Genomic DNA, 25,565 nt, shown 5'->3' on the forward strand with positions numbered 1-25,565 from the left:
CCACATAAAACCAGGTACACTCAATCTATTAGAAGAAAAACTGAGAGAAAGCTTTGAACACATAAGCACAGGAGAAAACTTCCTGAACAGAAACACCAATGTCTTATGCTCTAAGATCAACAATAGACAAATGGGACCTCATAAAATTGCAAAGCTTCTGTAAGGTAAAGGACACTGTCATTAGGACAAAACAGCAGCCTACAGATTGGTCAAAGATCTTTACCAATCCTACATCCATCTTGGAAAAAGATCTTTACCAATCCTACATCCGATGGATGATTAATATTCAATATATACAAAGAACTCAAGAACCTAGACTACAGAGAACCAAATAACCCTATTTTAAAATGTTTACAGGGGCTGGAGTGATGGCTCATTGGCTAATAGCACTGACTGCTCTTCCAGAGGTCCCAGCAATCACATGGTGACCCACAAACATCTGTAATGAGATCTGACACCCTCTTCTGGTGTGTCTGAAGAGAGCTACAGTGTACTTATATATAATAAGTAAATCTTTTTAAAAAAATGGGGTATAGAGCTAAACAAAAAATTCTCAGCTGAGGAATCAAATGGATGAGAAGTACCTAAAGAAATGTTCAACATCCTTAGTCATCAGGGAAATGCAAATCGAAACAACCCTGAGATTCCACCTCACACCAGTCAGAACGGCTAAGATAAAAAAAAACTCAGGTGACAACAGATGCTGGTGAGGATGTGAACAAAGAGGAACACTCCTCCATTTTTGGTGGGACTGCAAACTGGTACAACCACTCTGTAAATCAGTCTGGAGGTTCCTCTAAAACTTGGACATAGTACTACCTGACAACCCAGCTATACCACTCCTGGTAGCCCAAAAGATGATCCAACATATAACCAGGACACATGGTCTACTGTCTTCATAGCAGCCTTATTTATAATAGCCAGAAGTTGGAAAGAACCCAAATGTCCTTCAACAGAGGAGTGGATAAAGAAAATGTGGTACATTTACACAATGGAGTACTACTCAGCTATTAGAAACAATGACTTCATAAAATTCATAGGCAAATGGATAGAAAATATCATCCTGAGTTAGGTAACCCAATCACAAAAGAACATACAATATGAACTCACTGATAAGTGGATTATTAGCCAAAAGCTGAAAATACCTAAGGAAAAAAATCACAGACCACATGAAGCCCAACAAGAAGGAAGACCAAAATGTGGATGCTTCATTCCTTTTTAGAAGGGACAACAAAACAATCACAGGAAGAAATACAGGGACAAAGAGTGGATCAGGGACTAAAGAAAAGGTTATCCAGAGACTGCCCCACCTGGGGATCAATCCCATATATAGCCACCAAACCTAGTCATTATTGCTGATGCCAAGAAGTGCTTGCTATCAGGAGCCAGATATGGGTGTCTCCTAGAGGCTCTGCCAGAGCCCTACTGATACGGGTGGGGATGGTTGCAGCTAACCATTGGACTGAACAAGGGGACCCCAATGGAGGAGTTAGAGAAAATAGTGAAGGAGCTGGAGGGATTTGCCACGCCATAGGATAAACCACAATATCAATCATTCAGACCCCACCAGAGCTCCCAGGGACTAATTCACCAACTAATGAGTACTCATGGAGGAACACATGACTCTAGCCACATATGTGGCAGAAGATAGCATTGTCCAGCATCAATAGGAGGAAAAGCCCTTGGTCATGTGAAGGCTCATTTCCACAATGTAGGGTAATGCCAAGGCATTGAGATTGGAGTGGGTTGGTGGGAGGGAATGGGAGCATTCTAATAGGAGCAGGGGGAAGGGAGAGGGACAATGGGAGAGGGGGAAAAGGGGATAACATTTGAAATATAACTACATAAAGATCTAAGAAAATTAAAATTTAAAAAAATATGAAAATATGTTTGTGGAGGACAATGATAGAGCTCAGATCACACTGCACCTCTGTAGCCTTCCAACATGAATATACATCATACCAAAGTGTCTTGATCCACAGCACACTTTTTTCCAAAGGGATATGCATCAGTGGACAGCTGATACACCTCCACTATGGAGTATTCTAATTGGAGATTGCAAATGTCAGCATGTGGCACCAGGGAGTGTGGAAAATATAGGGGAGTTGAGATGGTTAGGGGGAATTCTAGTTAGGAAATCATGCATATACATTTACAATCCATGAGAGAGTGACTTTTGGCAACTGCAAAGTGACTGAGACATGGCTTGCTTTAAAAACATCAAAATGAAGAGGCAAGAGTGCTGGGAGCCTTCTGTTGCTTACTGTCTTATCGCCTGGTGGCCATCTGGTGGTGTTTCATATTGAATAAAAGATGTGGCACTTAATTGACCTTAGAAATTAAATTCTTTTGTTTGAAGGTTGGCTGTTGGATCAAAATTCTAAGTAACTCTTTGTGTTGCTTCAGGAATGAGTCTAGGATCTTCATCAATATCATCACCAGAGAAGTATTGATTTATGATTTAAAATGCTAATTTATATATGTCTTCAATTTCATGTTGCTGCAAAACTTCAATTTTCTCCAAATCTCCATACTTTTCTATGATCTAAGCTACTGTGCTTGCTTCATCATCAGACATCAGTCAGCATGATTTTTTTAGACCATCTAGAACCACCTGCACCACTTGAGATTTTTTAATGACAGTAAATTACAGAATGGTGGTATTGCATTCTGTTGTACAAGGAATTCAACTTGACCTTTTCTGCCACTTATTGTTAAACTGCTAATTGCCCAAGGAGCTTCCTTTTGTGTTCTGAAGTCCCCCTTAGGGAGCTGATGAATAATCATAGGGATTAACCCAGCATCTATTACAGTTTGAACTTGCTGCTCATTGCCTGCTGTTATATTGGAAAGGAACCATACTGCTTCCGTATTATTTTCTCTTTTGGGTGTGTCAAGAGGTTTGGAAAGTGGGACAGCACACCACAACTAAGAAGCACTTGGGTCTGCACATCAGTGCCAGTAACTATGTTCCCAACTTCTCTGAGTGCTGCAGTTTGAACTTTGACTTTCTGGTGACTCAGAAGGGGCATAAGGAAGGGTTCAACACCTAAATCAGTAACCATCTGTATCTGCTCATTTCCTGTCAAGTAGGACAGTACCCAAACAGTATCTACAAGAATGTCTAATGTCGTGTGGTAGATGAGGACATATAAAGCTGGCAAAATCTCCTGAACGGTCTCCATAGGTGGTGAGGGTTCTTTATTTCTACAAAGATTGACAATGACACATGTGACATTCTGAAGAAAGGTGATAGGAATGGAAGAATTGATTAAGGACAGAAGAGGTTTGACAACTCCCAGTGATAAGACACAATCTGCATGAAGACCATCACCTACATTGTTTCCCAAAGCCCACACCACTTGTTCACAAACATTCTGATGTGGAAAATGGAGGAGTCACAGAAAAATGTGGTACTGCATTGGACTGTACATCAGCTTGAGTCTGTGCAGAAGTTCCTGATGGTATATTAGTGTCTAAGCAGCTTCAAACTGTGATGAACGATTGTCATCTCTTTCTAGACATTTGATAAGAATTGATAAAATCCCAGATTTTATTAGGTCATTAATTGGTGAATTTCTGTCACCAGAAAATAGTTTCCTTGCTGCCTGCACAGCACTTAACTGGACTACGAGATTATCACTTGTGACACTCTATAATATAGCTACTAGTGTTTCATTTTGTGCTTTAAATACAGCATCAATATCGAATCTTCTCAGCTTTTTCTTGAGGAACATTTCTCTTTTTCAGTAAGTATTCATCATTTCTTTTGTTCTTCCGGAGTTCAACTGCCACTTGATTTCTGTGTCTTCACATTGTCTCCACATCACAGCCCTTGTTCTTGAAGTTCTTAATGCAGTGGTTCTCTAAGCCAGTGTTCTTGGCCATGGCTGCTCCCATGGCAGCAGCTTACCCTTTTTTCTTAATGATACTATTTCACTGAAGCTGAATACCTCTGCCCCTTATAGTTATTGACATGCTTTTCCACATAGATCCCTGAGCCCTGGATGGTGGTGTTGTTCTATATTAACTAGTGGTAAGGATATCATCCTGAAGACAAACCTTACTTATGGTATCAAATATGGAAAAGTTGAGCTGGTCCTCAACTAGAAGCTTTATAGCTAATGGTTAGAATTCAAGTTGCTAGAAAGTATACTACATGCTACCAGAGGAAAAGGTAAAGGGAATAAAGACCAAGTGGGTCCCACTCCATAAACCTTTCTCCTTTCTAAAATGTACATTTAAAATCAAGCAATGTACCCTCTTATAAAATGTTCACTCATCCAAGACTAAGAAAAAAGTGAAAAAGATGGTAGGAAAGATCCTAAGAGTCTAAGGATAAGGAAGCTAGTTGGCAGAAGGTACACCATGAAATTCTACCAATATGATCTCCAAAATATAATGAGAAAAAATGTCACTACAGTATACATATCAGCATGGAAGGAAGAAAGCTGGGAAAGTCTAGCCTACACAACCATTTACAGGAAACTATAAATCTGGGAATGGAAGAGATTGTCATCTTCAGGGACAACCAGAGAACAAAGATTGGCCACATAGTACCAAATAATAAACCAACAGAACATAAATATACAATTTTACACAGTCACTAAAATTTATATTTCAATATATATGTATATGAAAATATATACATATTCAGTAAGAATTAATGAAATAAGATGTCATGTGCATTTTAGGAGTGCAGGGAAGGATATAAAGAGTATTTTAGAGATAGGAAATGTAAACAAAAAGCAATTAAATGACAATGTCAAAAATGAACTACCAAATAGTACTTAAAAAATAAAGTGGCAAACAGTATTTTGAGAGAAAAATGACAATGACCTTCAACGCCTGATGTAAAGAAGTAATATGTATGCATTTGTATGTGCATTATTTGTGTATGAAATATGTTCAAATAACCTTTAGTACTCACATTTTAATAAAATTTATGATGAGACCCTTCATCTAGAGTGTTTGTAAAATTCACTGACCTTACTGTGGTAAAGATCTTATGTGGGACATTTCAATTAGTGGTTTTTCTCACTTAATGAAGCACATTCATTTCATAATGAAACTGTGTTTTTATATAAAGTTACAGAGTTGTTTATTGCAGGTACAATCTGAACCCCATTGTCCTTTTCATAAAATGTTCCCTTAAGTATGTTACCTGACATTCTTAACATCTTATTACATTGTAAAACTATTCCAACCATCCAGCACTTTTGTGATGACCATCAAAAAATGCAATAATGTCACTATGCTTTATGCTATGCTAACATTCACTCTTGTTTCTCTTTTCAATCAGTGCCTTTTATTGAATCAGAAATCTTATAATATTCCAAATGCAAGCAGAGGCAATTTAACATTTAGGTGATGTTTTCATTTCCATTGCTGTAACAAGCACCATGATCAAAAGAAACATGTGAGAGAAGTGTTTATTTACGTATGTACCTTGGTCACAGTATGTTGTATGAAGCAAAGGCATGAAATCAGATGTAGGCACTACATGAAAGCATGTGGAATAATGCTGATTACTGGCCTCTTGGCCATGTTGTCTACAGTCCTCTTTCTTATAACTCCCAGAACAACTTGACTGGAGATGGTACTGTCCACTGTCAGTAGGGTCACCTTATGTTAGTTATTATTTAGTTACATGACTTACACACAAAACCACAGGCCAAATGAAGGTGGCTATTTCTCAGTTAAGATTCCTGGTTCTCAATATCTTCAGGTTTGTGTACTTATGAATGAAACCCTTTCAACCAACCTTTAGTAATTGGTATTACAATGAACAGTGCTGTCCTGTTTGTAAGTTTACATTTGTAAATTACTTAAAATTTTTATATGATTAAGTACTACCTTTATTAAGACAAAGTTGAGTATCATCTAACATTTTCATACTATTAAAGTTTCAATAAGGCAATTTATCTTTGTATTTCTGCAGAAAATTTGAATCTGGTCTAACTAAAATAACATAACACTTTGGGACAAAGATACACCCTAGCAATCCTGCACTAGAAGCCAAGATGGAAAAGACCTCCACGACCACCATGACTTTCCCCATGGTGCTATGGTAGACAGGGAGGAAAGTAATCCAGACACTGCAGAACACTAGCATGCTGAAAGTTAGGAACTTGGCTTCATTGAATCTGTCAGGAAGGTTCCTAGCCAAGAAAGCCACAGTGAAGCTCCCCAGAGCCAAGGAGCCCAAATATCCCAGGACAAAGTGAAAAACAATGACTGAGCCTTTGTTACAAATAATGATGGTCTTCCCATGTTCAGAATGTATATCTCTGTCAATAAAGGGAGGAGATATTACCAACCAGATTCCACAGAGAACAAGTTGGATTAGAGTACAAAAGGGAATGACAAAGTTAGGTGCCCCTGAGGCCAGCATCCCTCTCATCCTTCTCCCTGGAGTAGTGAGCTTGAAAGCCATGACCACAGTTATTGTTTTGGCCAAAACTGCAGAAATAGCCACAGTGAAAAATACTCCAAATGTGGTCTGTTGCAGGATGCAGGTGGCCTGGTTGGGATGTCCAATGAAGAACAATGAGCAAAGAAAACAGAAGACTAGAGAGATGAGCAGGATGTAGCTGAGAATACAGTTATTGGCTTTCACAATGGGAGTATCCTTGTACTTCACAAAAGTAACTAGTACTAGAATTGTGATGGCTGAGAAGGACAGGGCCACGCAGCCTAGAGCCATCCCCAATGGATCTTCATAAGCCAGATATGTCACAGCTCTTTGGAGGCAGTAGGTCTGCTCTAAGTTAGCATATTTATCATCTGGACACCTCACACAGTGCTCCATATCTGCTGACAAACAACGAAGCCTCATAAGATATCATAATTGTACACAAAATAGTTCAGTATTTGCACCCCTCAATAAATATTTTGGTGTTGAACATCAATTCCACTTCTTATTGCTATAAGGACCATTGACTTAAGGTTTGTCTGTATTATCCTATATACCATCATAGAGAAAGGAGGGGAAAATACTTGCTTATTGAAAAAAATTGTTTTTCAGTGCATTATGGATAATACTATGCATATTCTCAAATTATTTATTTCCTCAAACCTTAATCTCACTACTTACAAACATGTGAAGTATGTACACATTGCTCTTAATACAAGCTGACACGATACATTATGCACCTTCTTGGCTTTGAGGGTTGTGCCCTTGGTCAGTATTTTCACATAGCCACAAGAGCACACAATTCATGCAAATATTGTGTTCACAAACTAATATTTCTATTATTGAAGATGTATGACTCATAAACCTATGTAGGACCCCCTCAATGTGGTAGGATCTTTTTTTCCCAATTATACATTACAAGCATGAAGAAGAAGGATATTCACATTCACTCCTTTCCTTCTCTAGGCTGTTATTACTGATGAGCACTATCACATCTCTGGATACATTATTGAAATCATAACTCTTGTTCTAATTCTTTGACACCAAAGGATTCATCTTTTAAGATATCTGAGCTCTTAAAATGTATTTCATTGAAGAATAACTGTTTCCCTGTGCATCCCATTTTTTTAAGGACCAAGATGGATGATAGGAAGGAAAGACTGTAGACTGATCATATAGTCAAGTTGAAAAAAAAGAATCAACCAAGAAGAAATATATGAATAGACTATGCCTAAAATGTTTGATCTTTAAAATGGTTACAGATGTTTGTCACCCTAAATGTTTTCTGCAAAGTATAAAATTAGTAGCCATCAAATTGTGAGATAAATGAGTTGCTTGTAGCAGATATTGCAGGATATTTGCTGAGTCCAAAAAAGGTTGATACTATTCAAATGATTTAATTCTGAAACAGAGATTTTAGGTTTTCAGTTTCCATCTTTCCTTCTAGGCCATTTCAAAATTCTGGTTTGGAAAGAGAACATATTTGAATTCAGCAATCTTTTTCCTGCATGCAAATATGTACCTGTCTCATTGGAAACCTCATTTTCTGGACACGGGACACAATCAAAGCAGCAGTCCGCAGTCTGTTTCTGATGAATTTTCATGAATCCTGCAGCACAGGTCATGCTACACATGGAGGTGGGAACCTGAAGCAATATATTTATGTAAAAATATATAAAAGTATACACATATATATGTCATTAACAGATATGTTTATACATATTCCTCTGCTAACAGGTGTCATTTCTTAATATTGGGCACTTTATTGTTGTGTATAAGATTGCAATGCCCTGAAAGTCAATCGATATTTACTAAATCATGTATTATTATATGTGTCATGTTTGGGTTGTAGAGATTTAACAAAATTCCTTCCTAAACTTATTAAATCCAGAAAAATATGTGTAATCAGTTTCTCTCACATGATCTATAAATAAAAAATAAAGATAATGAGTTGCGTGGTAAGAGAAGGTAAGGAGGATCAAAAGAGTTGTTCGATGAATATGAACAAGGAAAGTTATGTAAGACTCTCATAAAATTAATAGTTTCATAAGCATAAAAGAAGACTTTGAATGTGGAGAAATATATAAATGAGCATAAGCTTTACTTCACTTCATTAGGCTATAAATATGTTCATATAATCACAAATGGTTTACACATACTTACAACTCTCTCTCTCTCCATATATATATAATTATAATTATTATTTATAATTTATAAATGTGTTTCTGTTGGGTGAACAGGTAGGTTGATGCACTTGAACATGGAATCCAGAGGTCTTTTATAACTGTGACCTAAATTTACAGAAAGTTGGAAGTTATCAAATATCAATGCTGGTAACTGAGGATAGGTCTTTAGCAAGAGCAGCAACTGGTCTTAACCACAGAGCAGCAATTGGTCTTAACCTCAGTGGCTTATATTTTAAAATTTAGATATACTGAAAAGAATGTAAATTGGGGTATACACACCGAAGTTCCTCCTGAAGCCCACTCCAAGTCTTCAGATACATGAAGCTGTTGGCTCTGTGGGAAACAAGGAAAATAGCCTCCTATTTTCACTTTTAATCCAAAGCCTTGAGGAAAATTCCAAATGTTGAAAATGTCATACTCTGCACACCGATTTTCCCTATGGTTCATGTTCACCAGTTCTCCAACAGGATTAATAAATATCCTGTTCTTCAACAAGGAAGCCACCTAAATTAGATGCATCATTAGATGATTACATATACATATCAATTAAAACAATGCAAAATTGAGAATATCTCCTAATTTTCCTAATGAATTACAGAAGAGATAGCTTTATTAATGTTATCCCATGTAGTAAAATACAATATACATCATGGATAATTAAAACTTCATGTACTTCATATTAATGTTCCATAATAAAAAGCGCTAGAACAGATTCTTATCAAACAACAAATACCATGGTGTGTGTGTGTGTGTGTGTGTGTGTTCTTGTGTGTGTTTGTATTGTGTGTGTGTGTCTGCAGATGTTTGTCAAAAATAATTTTTAAAAAGTGGAACCATATATGTGAGAATGAGTGGGAAGTTTGAATATCTGGAACTTTTGGAAAAAAGAGTGGTAGAGGGTCATTCATGTGCATATAATATACATATATGAAATAAACATGAGCATAATAAAATGTGCAGTCATCATCATCTATGTTTTTATAAATAATTGTTACTTTAAAAGAATAACTATTAATCACAGCAAATGTGATTATTCATTTAGTCATCATTTAAGAATTTTGTGATAAAACTATTGGCTCCTATTTTTAATATTGAACTCATTTGTTAAAATTTGATACATTCCCTTTCATTCTGCATCTCATTGCAGAATGAGTGTGCCCTGTCAACACCCCACAGTCTTCAGGCCTTTCGGGAGAACTGCTGTAGCCAGGGCCACAGGTCTCACAGGAGACCTGCTGCAATCCAGGGACACAGGAGGCAGGTTCCAGACATAGAAATCCAGGCCAGTTAACACCAAAAATAATCAGATAGTGAGATGCAAGCAGGAAATCAAATCAGGAGAAGCCAATATACTTCGGCACCATTAGAACCCAGTTCTCCTACCACAGCAAGCCCTGGACAACCCAACAAACCTGAAACCGCATGATGCTGACCTAACATCCTATCTCATGGAGGCAATAGATTCCTTTAAGTATGAAATGAGTAATTGACTTCAAGAAATACAGGAAAACACAGTTCAACCAGTTAACCATTGGAATGAACAAGGGGTCCCCAGTGGTGGAATTAGAGAAAAGACTGAAGGAACTGAAAGAGTTTGCAACACCATAGGAAGAACAACAATATCAACCAACCAGACCCCAAAAGAGCTCCCAGGGACTAAACCACCAATCAACGAGTACACATGGAGGGACCCATGACTTCAGCCACATATGTGGCAGAGGATGGCATTGTCCAGCATCAGTGGGAGGAAAAACCCTTGGTCCTGTGAAGGTTTGTTTCCCCAATGTAGAGTAATGCCAGGACATTGAGTTTGGAGTTTTTGGGTGGGAATGGGAGCATCCTCATAGAAGCAGGGTTAGGAGATATGGAGTATGGGAGAAGGGGAAAGTGATAACATTATAAATGTAAATACATAAAATATCCAAGAAAATAAAATTATTAAAAATAAAATAAAATAAAAAATAAGGAAACAATACCCTTTGCATAGACACAAATAATATAAAATATCTTGGGATAACTCAAACCAAACAAATAAAAGATGTATATAACAAGAATATCTAATCTCTCGGGCTGGGGAGTTAGCTCAGCGGTAGAGCGCTTACCTAGGAAGCGCAAGGCCCTGGGTTCGGTCCCCAGCTCCGAAAAAAAAAACCAAAAAAAAAAAAAAAAATATCAGAATCTCTCAAGAGAGAAATTGAAAACTTCATAAAATGGAAAGGTCTCCCATGCTCAAGGAATGGTAGGATTAACATAGTAAAAATGGCCATCTTCTTTTTTGGTCATCAATGGGAGGAAAGGTCCTTAGTCCTGAGAAGGTTTGGTGCCCCAGTGTAGGGTAATGACAGAGTGGGAAGGTACAAGTGGGTGGGAGGGTGGGGGAGCAGTCTCATAGAAGCAGGGGGAGGGGTGATATAATAGGGGGTTTCTGGAGGAGAAACAAGGAAAGTGGATAACATTCGAAATGTAAATATATAAAATATCCAATTTAAAAAAGGAAAATTTAAAAAAAAGAAAAAGCAAAAATAAACAAACCCAAAAGAAAATGCTCTGTCTCAATAAATAAATAAATAAATAAATAAATAAATAAATAAATAAATAATTGAAAAACTAAAAACAATGGCCTTCCTACCAAACACAATCTATACAATGCAATCCTTGCCAAAATTCCAACACAATCCTTCAAAGACATGGAAAGAGGAATTCTCAATTTCATATGGGAAAACAAAAACCCAGGATAGTGAAAATAATTCTTAACAATAAAATAACCTCTGGGGGAATCACAATTCCTGACCTCAAGGTATACTACAGATCAATAGTGATAACAGGTTGATCAATGGAATAGAATTGAAGACCCAGAAATAAAACCACTCAATTATGGGCACTTGATCTTTGACAAAGAAGACAAAAATATACAATGGAAAAAAAGAAGGCATCCTCAATAAATGGTGCTGGTTAACCTGGAAGTCTGCATGTAGAGAGATGAAAATTGATCCACATTTGTCACCTTCCACAAAGCTCAAGTTCAAGTGGATTAAGGACCTCAACAAAAGCTAGATACACTGAATCTAATAGAAGAGACACACAATTGCTTCTCGGCCTTTTGGCTAAGATCAAGTGTAGAAGAGACACACATTGGCACGGAGGGAAACTTCCTAAACAAAACTCCAATGTCTCAGACTCTAAGATCAAGAATTGATATATGAGACCCCATGAAACTGGGAACCTTCTATAAGGCAAAGGACATAGTCAATAGGACAAATCAGCAACCTATACATTGACGAAAAAAATCTTCATAAACACCCCATCTAATAGAGGGCTATTATCCCAAATATATAAAGAAGACAAGAAACTAACCTATAAAAAATAAAACACCTCAATCCAAAATGTGGGATACAGTGCTAAACAGAGAATTCACAACATGGGCATCTCAAATGGACAAGAAGCACTTAAAGAAATGTTCAGTCCTTGGTGATCAGGGAAATGAAAATCAAACAACCCTGAGATTCTACTATACACCAAGCAGAATGGCTAGAATCAAAAACTCAAGTGACAGCACATGTTGGCAAGGATATGGAGGAAGAAGAACACTCCTCTATTGCTGTTATGGGTTTTCAAACTGGTATAACCACTCAGGAAATCAATCTGGAAGTTCTTGGAAATTGGAAATAGGTCTACCTGAAGATCCAGCTATACCACTCTTGGGCATACACCCAAAAGATGCCCAACCATGTCACAGAGGCATTGCTCCACTATGTTTATAATAGCCTTATTTGTGATAGCTACAAGTGGAAAACAACCTAGATAATCCTACGACAAAAGAATGGATACAGAAAATCTGGCTCATTTACATGATGGAATACCATTCAGCTATTAAGAATGAGGACATCCTGAGTTTTGCAGCAAATGGATGAAACTAGAATATATCATCCTGAGTGAGGTAACTCAGACCCAATAGGACATGCCTGGTATGTACTCACTAATAACTGGACATCAGTCAAAAAGTACAGGATACCTAGGACACAATCCACAGAACTCAATAACGTTAACAGGCAGAAGAGCCCAAATGATGATGCTTCAATCCCAGTTGGGAGGGAGAAGAAAATAATCATGGAAGGCAGAAAGTCGGAGGGACCTGTGTGGTAAAGGGGAGAGGGAATGGAAAATGATCAGGTATGGTGGGGGTAGGAGACAGGGATGAAGCTTTGAGGGCCAGCAGAATGAATGGAAATACACAACCTCAGAAGGTGGGAGGTAGAGGACCTTTTAAATGTACCAGAGACCTGGGAGGTGAGAGACTCTAAGGACTCAAAGGGAGGGACCATAGATGAAATGCACAACAATGAGATGGAGAGTCTACTTCAGTAGGACGACAGCATCAAGTGCAGGGATGGAGTTGTCATCCCACAGTCAAAAGCTCTGCCCCAGAATTGTTCCTGTCTAAAATAAATAAAGGGACAAAAATGTATAAGTACTGAGGAAAGGTGGTCCAGTGACTGGCCCAACTTGGGATCCATCTCAAGGGGGGTGGCTACCAAGACATGACACTATTATTGATACTATAGTGTGCTTACAGACAGGAGCCTAGCATGGCTGTCCTCTGAGAGACCTTACAACCAGCTGACTGAGACAGGTACAGATACCTACACCCAACCAATGGACTGAAGTCAGGGATCCCTGTAGATGAATTAGAGAAAGGCTGGAAGAAGATGAAGACGAGGGCAACCCCATAGGAAGACCAACAGTCTCAACTAACCTGGACCCCCAAGATCTCTCATACACTCAACCACCAACCAGGCAGCATTCACTAGCTGGTCCATGGCTATAAACAGCAGAGGACTGCCTGGTTTGGCCTCAGTGAGAGAAGAGGAACCTAACCCTAAAGAAACTTGAGGCCCCAGTAAGTGGGGAAGCCTGGAGGGTTGGAGTAGAATGGGGGTGGGGACATCCTCTTGGAGACAGTGGGAGGAGAAATGGGATGAGGAACTCTCAGAGGGCAGACCAAGAGGGGGATAATAACTGGATTGTAAAAAAAATTAAGGATAAATATTAAAAATAAATAATTTTTAAAAAGAGAGAATGTTGAGACACATTTTCACAAAATTCACTGATATTCATACAAAAATACCATTTTCTATTAAACATTATCCTTGTGAATGATATATATTCATAGAAAGGATTCTTTAGGGAGTTTTGTAGTGTAGAAATCTTTCCACTGAGAGAATAGTCAATAAGACATGTATGTGAGTTTCTCAAGGATCATCTGAAATATCACATTGATAAATCTAAGCATAATGAATGGTAATTTTTACCTGCTGACAGTCAGGGAATATTCCTTTGTGGCTTACCATTTCCTGAGATTCTACTTGTTGAAGAATGAGTTCATGGTAGGTGTGGGCCACAACATAAACAGCATTATACAAATTGTATCCCTCCTCACTCAGGGCCATGTCAAATTTGTGCTGTGTTAACCATTCTACTGTGTTGTTGATTGTAAAATGTCCCATTTTGTTAATACTGTTCTTAGAGATTGAACAGTTAAAATAATTCCACTCCAGCATAGACTGAGAAATGTCTATAGGATATTCGGAAGTGTTCATTGTTTGTATAAAATTGCTAAATTTAGCAATCTCTCCAGTGTGGTGGGCAAAAGTGACAGTCCCATGGAAGAAATCAAGGCTGAAATCTCTTTTATTTATGATGACATCCCATTGTGAGGTTGTGATCCAGATTCTCTGTGCACCTAAATATCCCCATCTTCTAAAGCTGACTTCTAGAGTGGAGTTCATTTCACCATAAATAATAACAACCTTTGCTGTTGATGTCATAATTTGTTTGTCATATATATTAGCCCTTGCCATGTATGTGTGCATGTTTTCTGGGATCACATTCACAAAAGCCAAACAGATCCCATGTTTTTTCATTTCTTCTGTTGAGTCTAAGAGAAACTGAATACCCTGGTCATCATCTGAGATGACCAGTCCTATCCAAGTCCATCTAAAGTAAAGCATCAAGGAGACCATGGCATGGGATAAACACATGTCCTTGTTTGCTATTTGATAGACATAAGGAAACTGGTCATGGTCACTCAGGTTAGGATTAAATGGTCCAAAGAAAACCTAAGGGATGTATAAAGAGAATGAAATACCCATATGAGGAATATGAGTGTAAGGAAGTTTCAACATATATAACTAAGTACTATTACTCACTCTTCAGAACACCTATTAAGGATAGTAAGATTACCCTATAAATATCATGTATCATTATTAGATTCTAGACTATTTGTGACAAGTCTGAGTGTTCTATAAAACAGATTTGCCTGGTTCTCCAGTATATCTAGACAAACCAATTATTTAATCTTTTATAATGTATGTAAAGTAGCACTCACATACAATACCATGCTGATCAAGTTTCCTCTGTAGGCAACTATGAATAGAATAAAAAATGTTAATTCATCCAATATCACACATTCTTACCTTTGGTGTCCTAGAAGTAATTGTCAGTTTTATGGATAGTGCCCCTGATGGTCCCGTAAGTTGTACATCACATGCTTGCCAAAATCTGCAGTTATAATTAATGAATTTAAAAGTCTTTTGTTGTGGTGAATTTACTGTATCCAGAACTTCTGATATATTGTGACACATGCCAACAATGACAGAGAATACCAAAGACATGTTGGGTAAAAGATAAGGGTTCTTGTTGATCTCATCAGTAGCAAAAAACATTACCAAAAACAACTCATATCTTCTTGTTGGTATTCTAAAAGGAAGCATAGGAATGATTAAGGAGGATGTTTGAGACATGAAACTTTCTCTTTCATTGCAGCAAACTTTGCACTATAAGACATAATAAACTTCTGTGTAAATGATCCCTTTCCTAAAATAATCTTGGGAAATTAGAGATCTTTAGAGTTGAATACAGCTTAAGAATTCCCCCAAATAGGTCACTCTGATATGATAATTTTTCTATTTATGAAAAATCCATAAAGAGCTGTTTTATCTCTCAATAGCATCCATGAATTAGATTACAGTCCTATAAAGTAAGACTGCTGCACAACAGTCTTCAAGAATCAGGCATCTTTGACATCTTGTTGTCTCCAAGTCAACTTTAACTTCACAGCTTCTTGTTCCAATGTCTGGGATTCACACATGAACTTCTGGGCTCTTCCAAAGGCCTTTTGTCATTTCCTCCACCATATACTCTGTAGCACTCTAGGCTCTGGTTGACTCCACTCCACTGCTGCTGCTGTTCTTGGTGATCATCCCACGGTACCAGCATCTCCAATATGCTAGGGATTTCTACTGCAACTAGGCGTCACAATAACTGCTCATAGGCTTTCTTCATGGTGCCAAAGCTCAACTCTTTATATGACCCCTCCAGGCCTGGCCTGGGCCATCAACTACAATTGAGTCTGCACCATCATTGGCCTTCCCTGGCCTCTCGTAGTGCTGAGCCTCAGCTGCTCTCCATGATTCATTCATACTTTCAAAGCCAGTACCACCTGGATGATTTACATACATTACCTAGTCCAGCTGCTGCACAAGGTAGAGCCATAGCTATCTCTGAACCACAGCTTCTTTTTGATCTGAGAAAACACTTCCCAGAAGAATTCACCTCTTACATGCTGGTCTATTCTTAGTTACTGCTAATCTCTTAACTCCAGCTAACCAGCATCAATTATCCCTTTTATTTCTTCACTCAAAAGCCAGAGCAACATGGCTGAAGCTGCCTAGTTCTGCTGCTTGCTGGTGCTGGAATATTGCTCCCCTCATCCCTTACCTATTACCAGCTTTCTGTTTTCCAACTCCCTCATTTCTGGACATTGCTCTGTAGATTGACCTTGAACCCACAGATCTGCATGGCTCTGTTTCCTGAATGCTAATTTTAAAGTTATATACCACTATGCCTGGGCTTAAGCTTTTGTTTACCCAGAGCTTGCTCTATCCCAGGGTGGCTTTAAACTCAGAAATCACTTTGCTTTGTCTCCTGTGATTAAATCTGTGTAGCATCATGCGGGGCCTAAGTTTTTCATGGCCACTGTCCCTGAACATCCTCATCAAAAGCCTGTGTCTTCCAGCCTCAAGATGTGTATCCTAAGTGTATCCTCCATTTCTGGACTGCAATTCATTCCAGATTAAAAGTCCAAACTATTCCTTGTTCAACTGCAAACACAGACAATAAGCTTATCTGAGTGGCATCTTGTCCTGAAACCACCACTCCCTTAACCTCTTTATTTCCTTGAACATAGGTTTCAAATCCATTTCACTTTCTGGGTTCCCTTTATTATTACTTGAACCAAATATTTTGTTTTTGTATTTTTTCTTTTTAAGTTTGGTATGCTTGATCAGAATGCTCTTCAGGAAACTAAAACAGAAAACAGTCTCTAAAAGGCTTTTTAGAGACTCCTTTGTTAATACAATTAATACCTTAGTCTAAAAATAAAATAAAATAAAATAAAATAAAGTCTCTAGGCCACATACTGAAATTCTTCCCCACTGAAAACTCTTGGGCCAGATCTCCACAGTTCAAATCCCTCCCAGAAACAAAGCCTTTCATATTCTTATTAGGATAGCCCATTAAGCCCTACTTAAAACATTCTACTGCTTATAAATCCACATTCTTCCAAACAAAAGCATGGTCAGTCCAATCACAGACTGACAATGCCACAGTTTCTGATACCAATTTCTGTCCTTGTTAAGGTTTTACTGCTGTGAAAAAGACATCATGACCAAGGAAACACATGTAAGGACAACCTTTAGTTGGGATTGGCTTAAAGGGTCAGAGGTTCAGACCATTATCATCATATTGATAGCATGGCAGCATCCAGGAATGCATGGTGCAGGAGGAGTGTAGAGTTATGCATCTAAATCTGAAGACCACTAGGAGAAGACAGGCTCCTGTGTGGTTAGGAAGAGGGTCTCATTGCCGACCACCCTCCCCCACAGTGACACGCTCCCTTCAACAGGCCATGACCACTCCAACAAGGTCAAACCTCCTAACAGTGCCACTCCCTGAGCTTAGCACACTCAAACCACCATTGTTCAAAACATGAAATTTTCTGTTAAATTGAAATAAAATTTGCACTACAAGACATGCTAAATTTCTACGTAAATGCTACCCTTCCTGAAATAAGCTTGAGAATTTAGAGATCTTTAGCATCAAATACAATTTCAAATCATAAATATGATAATTTATGATTATGATATGATAATTTTTTATATTTCTGAAAATCCATAAAGAGGTTGTTTTATTTCTGAAAGCCATGCATGAACTAGATTATAGTCTTGGAGTTCTAATTCCACAGAAGCATAAAAAAACTTATCTTGAACCATGTATGAAATCCACAAATCATATCTTAATTATATTGAGTATTTTAAGAGTCAAATAATACATCAAGATATTTCATCTATCTTCTCTATTCATGTCCTTTAGTACCCAAAAGGTATCATTAACACATTTTGAATAATATCTATAGCTTAGAATCCCACTTCTAATCTTGAGTACTAAATTATGTGTCATAACATATAAAATAATCTTTGGAAATTAAACATAGTAAATAAACATAAAATATTAAAAAGAGAATTATTAAGAAATATATAAAAAGCTATTATATGATACCACATGACATAGAGTGGGAATAATCAAAATGTGTTGTATGTCTGTATAAATTGTCTAATAATCAGTTTACATAAAAGGATTACCCATGTTTCTATAAAAGAGTTAATTTAATCATTAAGAAAATTTTACAAAAATAAAAGTAGGAGAAACCTTTTGAAATCAAGCATTAAGAAAATGCTAATTTTGTTATTAGTGATGACCAGCCTTAGTATTAAGAGAATACGTTGTCTGATTGGTGACCTCCAGCACATATATAGCATGGGAATATCTTGTCTGGCCTCAGTGGAAAAGGATGCATCTAAGCCTGTTAAAACCTGGTGTCCCAGGGAAGAAGGATGCTGGCAGCCTAGAGGATGGGAGGTTTGGAGGGGATCTGGAGTGGTGGGGATGTGGTGGTAGTAAGGTGGTTCCAGTGTAGGAGTCGGAGGAGCATGATCACAGAGGACAAAAAGGTGAAGAAATCTGGAGGAGTCTGGGAGGGAAGAAACATTTCAAATGTAAATAAATAAAATAATTAATTTTTAAAAATGCTAATTATATAAACAATGAGAAATTTTTAATAATGATAGTTCTGTGATTTTGTAGACTATGTTAATATTTAGGGTTTGGGGGGTTTTATTGGTCATTTTATTTATTTACATTTCAAAACTTATTCTCCTTCCCCATTTCCCCTCTGCAAACCACCTACCCCATCTCCCCTTCATCTCTGCTTCTATGAAGGTTCTCTCTCACCCAATCACCCACACTCACCTCACTGCCCTAGCATTCCCCTATGCTGGGGCTGGAGCATCAAGCCTTCACAGAAACAAGGACCACCCCTCCCACTTTTGCCAGATAAGGCCATCGTCTGATACATATGCAGCTGGTGCCATGGGTCCATCGATGGGAGCTGTGTAGAATCTGGTTCATTGACATTTTTGTTCTTCCTCCGGGATTGCAAACGCCTTCAACTCCTTGAGTCTTTCCCCTAACTACTCCATTGGGGTCATTGTCTTAGTGTTTTACTGCTGTAAACAGACATCTTGACCAAGGCAACTCTTATAAGAACACTTAATTGGAGATGGCTTACAGGTTCAGAGGTTCAGTCCATTATCATCAAGGCAGGAACATGGCAGCATCCAGGCAGGCATGGTGCAGGAGGAGCTGAGAGTTCTACATCTTCATCTGAAGGCTGCTAGCAGAACACTGACTTCCAGGAAGCTAGGATAAGGGTCTTAAAGCCCACACCCACAGGGACACACACACACCCCAATAGGGCCACACCTTGTAATACTGTCACACCCTGGGCCCAGCATATACAAACCATCACATTCCACTACCTGGCACCCAGAGGCTTGTCCAAACATATGAGTCTATGGAGACCATACTTAAACATAGCATAATGAAAAATACATGTAGTCATTCAAAATAACTTCAAAAAATCCCCATAGTCTATAGCAGTCTGAACAGTGTTAAAAGTCTAAAGTCCAATCTCTTCTGACATTCATCCAATCACACAATTGTAATAGCCAAAGCAAGAAAGGAAACAAGCTGGGCAAACTTGAAATGCTGCATCTCCATGTTTGATGTTAAAGTAGTCTTCAGATCTCCAACTCCTTTTTCATCTTTGTTAACTGCAACAAACTTCTTTCTCCTGGGTTGATTACACTCCTTGTTAGCAGATTTCCTCAGCAGAAATCTCATGGCTCTGGTATCTCAAATATCGTGGGGCCTCCAAGGCAACTTCAACATTACAGCTTCTTGTTCCAATGTCTGGGATCTACATATGATCCAGACAAATGGCTGAATTCTCTTCTCCAGCTCTGCCCTTTGTAGCACTCTAAGCTCATGTTGATCCACTCCATTGCTACTGCTGTTCTTGGCAATCATCCCATGGTACTGGTGTCTCCAATACACTGGTGTCTTCCACTGCAATTAGGCTTCACTAATAGCCTCTCACAGGCTCTCTTCATGGTGCTAAGCCTCAAATTATTTGCGAGACTCTTTTAGTCCTGGACTGTCAATTACAACTCAGATTGCACGCTCACCAATGGCATTCCATGGCTTCACACAGAGCCAAACCACAGCTGCTCTCCATAACCCCCTTCATGCCTTCAAACTAGTACTACCTGGGTGACTCTTACACATTACCAAATACAGCTGAAGCATAAGGTACAACTTTGGCTATCTCTGGAACACAGCTTCTTTGTGCTCTCAGAAAACACTTCCTCGAAGATTTCATCTCAATGATGCTGGTCTCTTCTTAATCACCACTAGTTTCTTAGCTCTAGCTAGCCAGCATTAATTGTCCCATAGTCCCTTTTATTTTTCACTGTAAAACCAGGACAAATGGCCGAAGCTGCTGTGTTCTGCTGCTCGCTGGGGCTGGAACATGCTCCCCCTTATTCAATTACCAACTTTCAATTTTCCAACTCTCTCTCTGCCTAAGCTTGGATTTCCTGGAACTTTCTCTGTAGATTGACCTTAAACCCAGAGAGCTCCATTGCTCTATCTCCTATAATGCTTGGATTAAAGGGGTGTGCCACCATGACTGGATTTAACCTTTTCTTCACCTAGAACCCACTTTGTCCCAGGCTGTCTTGGAATTCAGAGATCTGTTTGGCTTTGTTTCCTGTGATTAAAGGTTCATATCACCATGCCTGTATCAAAACTTAGCTGTGTAAAATGTTTCCCCAAAATCACTTAATCTGTTATATTGTAGAACATAGGATTCAGTTCCATTTTACTTCCTAGTGCCCCTCTAATACTTGAACCATATATTTTATATCTCTCCTTTCTAAGCTTGCTATGCTTATTCAAAACATTCTTCATGAGACTTAACCAGAGAACAAGGTCTCTGCTGGGCTTTTGTGAGACCCCTTTGTTAATGCAAGTAATACCTTAGTCTTAGTTAGACTCTTTAGACAAGGGCATAAAGCAGCCACAATCTTCAGCAAAATATCACAAAAACAGTCTCTAGGCCACATTCTGAAATTCTTCTCCACTGACATCTCTTGGGCCAGGTCTGCACAATTCAAATCATATTCAGCAACAAAATGTTCCATATTCATACTAGGATAGACTATTAAGCCCCATTTAAAGCATTCCACTGCTTTCCAAAGTCCCCAAATCTTCATTCTTACAAACAAAAGCATGATCAGGCCTATCACAGCAATACCTCACTCCTGGTACCAACTTCTGTGTTAAGGTTTCAGTGCTGTAAACAGACACCTTGACCAAGTCAACACTTTCTTATAAGAACATTTAATTGGGGCTGGCTTACAGGTTCAGAGATTCAATCCATATCATCAAGGCAGAAACATAGCAGCATCTAGACAGGCATGGTACAGGATGAGCTGAGAGTTCTACATCTTCATCTGAAGGCTTCTAGTAGAAGACTTTCAGGCAGCTAAGAGTCTTAAAGCCCATGACCACAGTGACACACCTACACCAACAAGGCCATACCATCTAATAATGCTACTCCCTGGGCCAGTATATACAAATCGTCATAGTCCCCATGCTCATTCTCATGGTCAGCTGAAAGCATCTGCATCTGTATTGATTAGGCTCTGGCAAAGCCTCTCAGGAGAGAGCTATATCTAATATTTAAAATGTTAATGTTTATCAAACTCAATAATTATTTTAATGTTTATTTCATTTAAATTTATATCCATTTCAAATGATATAAAATAATACAATATACCTCAAAACCAGATTATGATCTTTTAGGTTCACTTACACATCAATTTGATGTTACCTTTTAGTGGGATTATTATTATGTCAATTTGCTAAAAAAGTTATCATATTCCTCTTAACACCTCAGTCTTCCTAATTCTTTGTCATCTTTAAAGTGATGTCTAAGAACTGAGATTTTTTTCTCCATATGAAATGTGTTCATCTGTCCCACACTGTCCCAGTACATCTGTTACTAATTGCTATGTGAATTGGAGCACAATGTACTAGAATCAAAATAAACAGTGACCCACATTTGAAAGTATTAACATATTGTTTGATGTGTTATATAATTTTCAGTGGATCTTAATGTTAACTAGGAAGAACAGGACAGAATCATACATATTATATAAACAGCTACATATTTCTAATTCACAACATTGAATCAGGAAATAAAACTAATGACTTACCTAAAATTGATAACATTATTATAAAAGTTTTTTTCTATAGGTCCCTCATGTGTGAAAAGAACAAAACCACAGTCACTTCGAAAATCTCCATAATTATCTTCATTATTTTTTATTCTCCAAAAGCACTTGGGTTCAGTCAAACTGCACAAGATGAAAGAAAACTTCAAGAATAAGAAGGAAATAGTGAAAGCACACAGCTTCTTCATGTCTGCTAGAATCTATGATGGAACAGTTGCAAAGTCCATTTCTTACGCAGACAAAAATCACATACACACATTTACTCCTATGTGACTGTTCTAAGACTATTGCTGTCTGGAGATGTACTTAATTATATTCTATAGTTTCTTTCCATTCAACCTGTGTCATGCTCCCTGGATACATCTGGAAAATCATGGCCTCAAGCTCTACATCTGAGGTCTGAAAACTTTTGATCAACACAGTACTGAAAATATGTTGTGAAGATCATGTTTTCCATCCTCAGGTGTCATGATGTCATTCACATCTGTGGCATAAACTTCAGGGACAATCTTCTCCTGAGCAAATTGGGCCAGACCATGTGTTAACAGCCATATGTATGAACATAGTTGACAATTATGATAATGGATTTCATCAGAACTTCCATAGTAAGACAAGAGTAGAGTAGGTCATAACTATCCCAAGACATTTAGACTTTGAGTTGAATCATGGGAAATTACGTCTGCCATTTTCTAGTGTAGAAAAGGTCAGTCTCACATGCAACATTGAGCCAGTAATTGAGCATACTTTCTGTAGTTCATATAATATTGTATGCTAGTCATTATTTACAGAATCTCGTCAAACTTCCTGTGACTGGGACACAAGTTGTGTTACTTGAACTTTCTTTTTTTGCCTTTAGCTCATGTTACTGATTTGCCATGGTAAAAAGAATACACACCACATACCATGTGTTCTTCCTGATTATCAAGGAAAAGCTTTGTTTTTTCCCCCTGGAGGATATTCTGTTGGCTGGCAATCTGAAAATAGTCATTGCAATACTGGATAAAATTTTGCTTCCCTGTTTAACAAGTATTATTCCATAGTTCCTTCTGGTTTGTTGTCTATTTCTTGTTGATATCAGATATCTGATACCATGTTGGGCTACATGGAACATGTGATAATCTGTATCTCATATTTATTTCATACGTTAACAGTTTTCTGGTAGAACATTTAGGGTTCTTATGTGTACTATCATATCATCTATGAATAAAGATATTTTGATTTCTTCCTTTCAAAATTGTATTCCCTTAATCTCCTATAGTTTTCATATTGCTTTAGCTAAGATTCATAGTGTGTATGGGCCTTAAGACCCTCATCTTAGCTGCCTGTAAGTCAGTATTCTGGTAGCAGACTTCAAATGAAGATGTAGAACTCTCACTTCCTCCTGCATCATCCTGCCTGGATGCTGCCATTCAGGATGTCCCCACCTTGATGATAATGGACTGAATTTCTGAACCTGTAAGGAGGCCCAATTAAATGTTTTCCTTATAAGAGTTACTTTGCTCATGGTGTCTGTTCACATCAGTAAAACCCTAACAAAGATAACACCCTTTCTTTATTTTTCTTATTGTACAACAAGTACAATAATAATAATAAAAGAAAAAACAAATAAACTGGAATAGAATAAAATGAAAAATGAATAGGTGAAAAGAAGTTAATGAAAAAGTACAAGTACAAGAAAACTAAACATACACACAGAGTCATATTCACAAAAAGAATTCCCATAAAAACAAAAAATTGTAAACCATAATATATTTAAAAAGGAAATTTGGGGTAAAAACAAAGAAAAAGCAAACCAAAACAAATGAACACAAAAACCAAACAAATAAGAGTCCTGACAAAGTATTCTGAGAAAAAGAACTACCAGCAATGTCTTTGAGTTTGTTTTGTGTTGACCATCTACTGCTAGGCATAAGGCTTGCCATTAAGAGTAGTTTGTATACCCAGTGAATGCCCAAAACAATTAATTTTGTATTTTATAAATGACTATCAACTGCATAGGAATGGTGATTTATTCCCATTGCTGTCTCAATATCGCAATATTGAGACCTCATTTTGTACAGATCCATCCAGGCCTTGTGAATGCTGCCACAGTCTCCATAATTTCATGTGTGCATCTGTCTTGTTTGTTGTAGAAATCATGTTTTCCTTGGTGGGTGTTCTCAATCTCCTCTGGCAATGATAATATTTCTATCTATCTGATATTTGAAGAATTAAAACCAATATTAACATATAGTTTAATCCATATCACATTTGTCTTTTGGAGTCTACATTACCTTAATCAAGATCATACTTTCCAAGTTCCATGTTTTATCTATGAATTTCATGATATTACTTTTAACAACTGAATATCATTACTTTTAGTAACTTTGTCCATTCATCAATTGTGGGACATCTAGGTTGTCAAAATTTTCTGGCTATTAAAAACAGACTAGTAATGATCATGGTTGAGTAAGTGGGGTTTTTTTTTGAATGTTTGCTTATTGGTTTTTGTTTTTGTTTTTATAGTAGAAGGTAGTATACCTTGAGCTTATAACCAGGAGTGGTACAGATGGATCTGGATATAGATTTATTCACAGTTAAGGTACAAATCTGCATTCCCACCAGCAGTGTATGAGTGTTCCCCTCACTCCATATACTCAGTAGCAATTGCTGTCATTTGTTTTTTTTTTTCATCTTTAAAGGCGTTCAAGTCATTCTTTGTGTGTGTGTGTGTGTGTGTGTGTGTGTGTGTGTGTGTGTGTGAACATTTTACTGGCAACACTGACTATATCACACAGACATTCCTGGGAATGGTGGATTCTCTTCCTATCCCCAAAGAAACATAACAGGAAACAGACACAGAACAGAGGGGGGTACTGTCTTACCATGGGATCAGCATAGCCTCATGGGGGTAAATGCCTGTGCCGGGGGAGAGGTGCAAGGTGCCCTTGCCTGTACTCCCCAGGGTTGGTCTGTTACACAATAGATATTTACAGAAGGGTTAGACAAAATAGTTAACTACTAAAGGTATCCAAAAGCGGCCTGAGAAAGTCTGGTTAAAATGCATAACTTTGTATTGCTACTAATGGAGTAGTCAGTTCTATATCTTTTAAGAATAATAAAAAGATTCTGTTAAAAATTATATTTTTTCCAGAAAGATGTTGGTTTGAACTCTAAAAAGCAGTGTGGAGTCGTCATTTTTCCCTTTTGGATGAAGAGCCTCTTCTCCAT

The 25,565-nt window shown here is 37.8% G+C and overlaps 1 protein-coding gene and 1 pseudogene across 3 annotated transcripts; both read right to left on the minus strand.

Moving 5' to 3' along the window:
- Positions 1 to 2,332: 2,332 nt before the first annotated feature.
- Positions 2,333 to 3,888, minus strand: LOC116912761 (annotated as a pseudogene).
- Positions 3,889 to 5,908: 2,020 nt separating this feature from the next.
- LOC116912327 (vomeronasal type-2 receptor 116-like) lies at positions 5,909 to 22,543 on the minus strand. 3 transcript variants are annotated; one of them, XM_032916364.1, is made up of 7 exons: positions 22,338 to 22,543; positions 15,075 to 15,357; positions 13,911 to 14,717; positions 8,879 to 9,105; position 8,582; positions 7,938 to 8,061; positions 5,909 to 6,813 (listed from the first exon to the last, which is right to left on the minus strand). In XM_032916364.1, the coding sequence occupies exons 1-7, from the start codon at positions 22,541 to 22,543 to the stop codon at positions 5,909 to 5,911; spliced, it is 2,553 nt and encodes an 850-aa protein (XP_032772255.1). The 3 variants fall into 3 exon arrangements, with proteins under 3 accessions (XP_032772255.1, XP_032772256.1, XP_032772254.1); XM_032916365.1 differs by lacking the exon at position 8,582 and having other exon boundaries at positions 8,881 to 9,105; XM_032916363.1 differs by lacking the exon at position 8,582 and having other exon boundaries at positions 5,909 to 6,816; positions 8,881 to 9,105.
- Between the last annotated feature and the right edge of the window lie 3,022 nt (positions 22,544 to 25,565).

Source organism: Rattus rattus, chromosome 11 (assembly GCF_011064425.1).
Source record: "Rattus rattus isolate New Zealand chromosome 11, Rrattus_CSIRO_v1, whole genome shotgun sequence".
NCBI lineage: Eukaryota > Metazoa > Chordata > Mammalia > Rodentia > Muridae > Rattus > Rattus rattus.

Coding starts and splice junctions, on each gene's coding strand:
- LOC116912327 (XM_032916363.1), bottom strand. CDS start 22,543: ATGAAGAAGCTGTGTGCTTTCACTATTTCCTTCTTATTCTTGAAGTTT. Junction 15,358..22,337: donor AATAATGTTATCAATTTTAG/GTAAGTCATTAG, acceptor GCTTCCTTTTAG/AATACCAACAAGAAGATATG. Junction 9,106..13,910: donor TATTCCCTGACTGTCAGCAG/GTAAAAATTACC, acceptor CATCTAATTTAG/GTGGCTTCCTTGTTGAAGAA.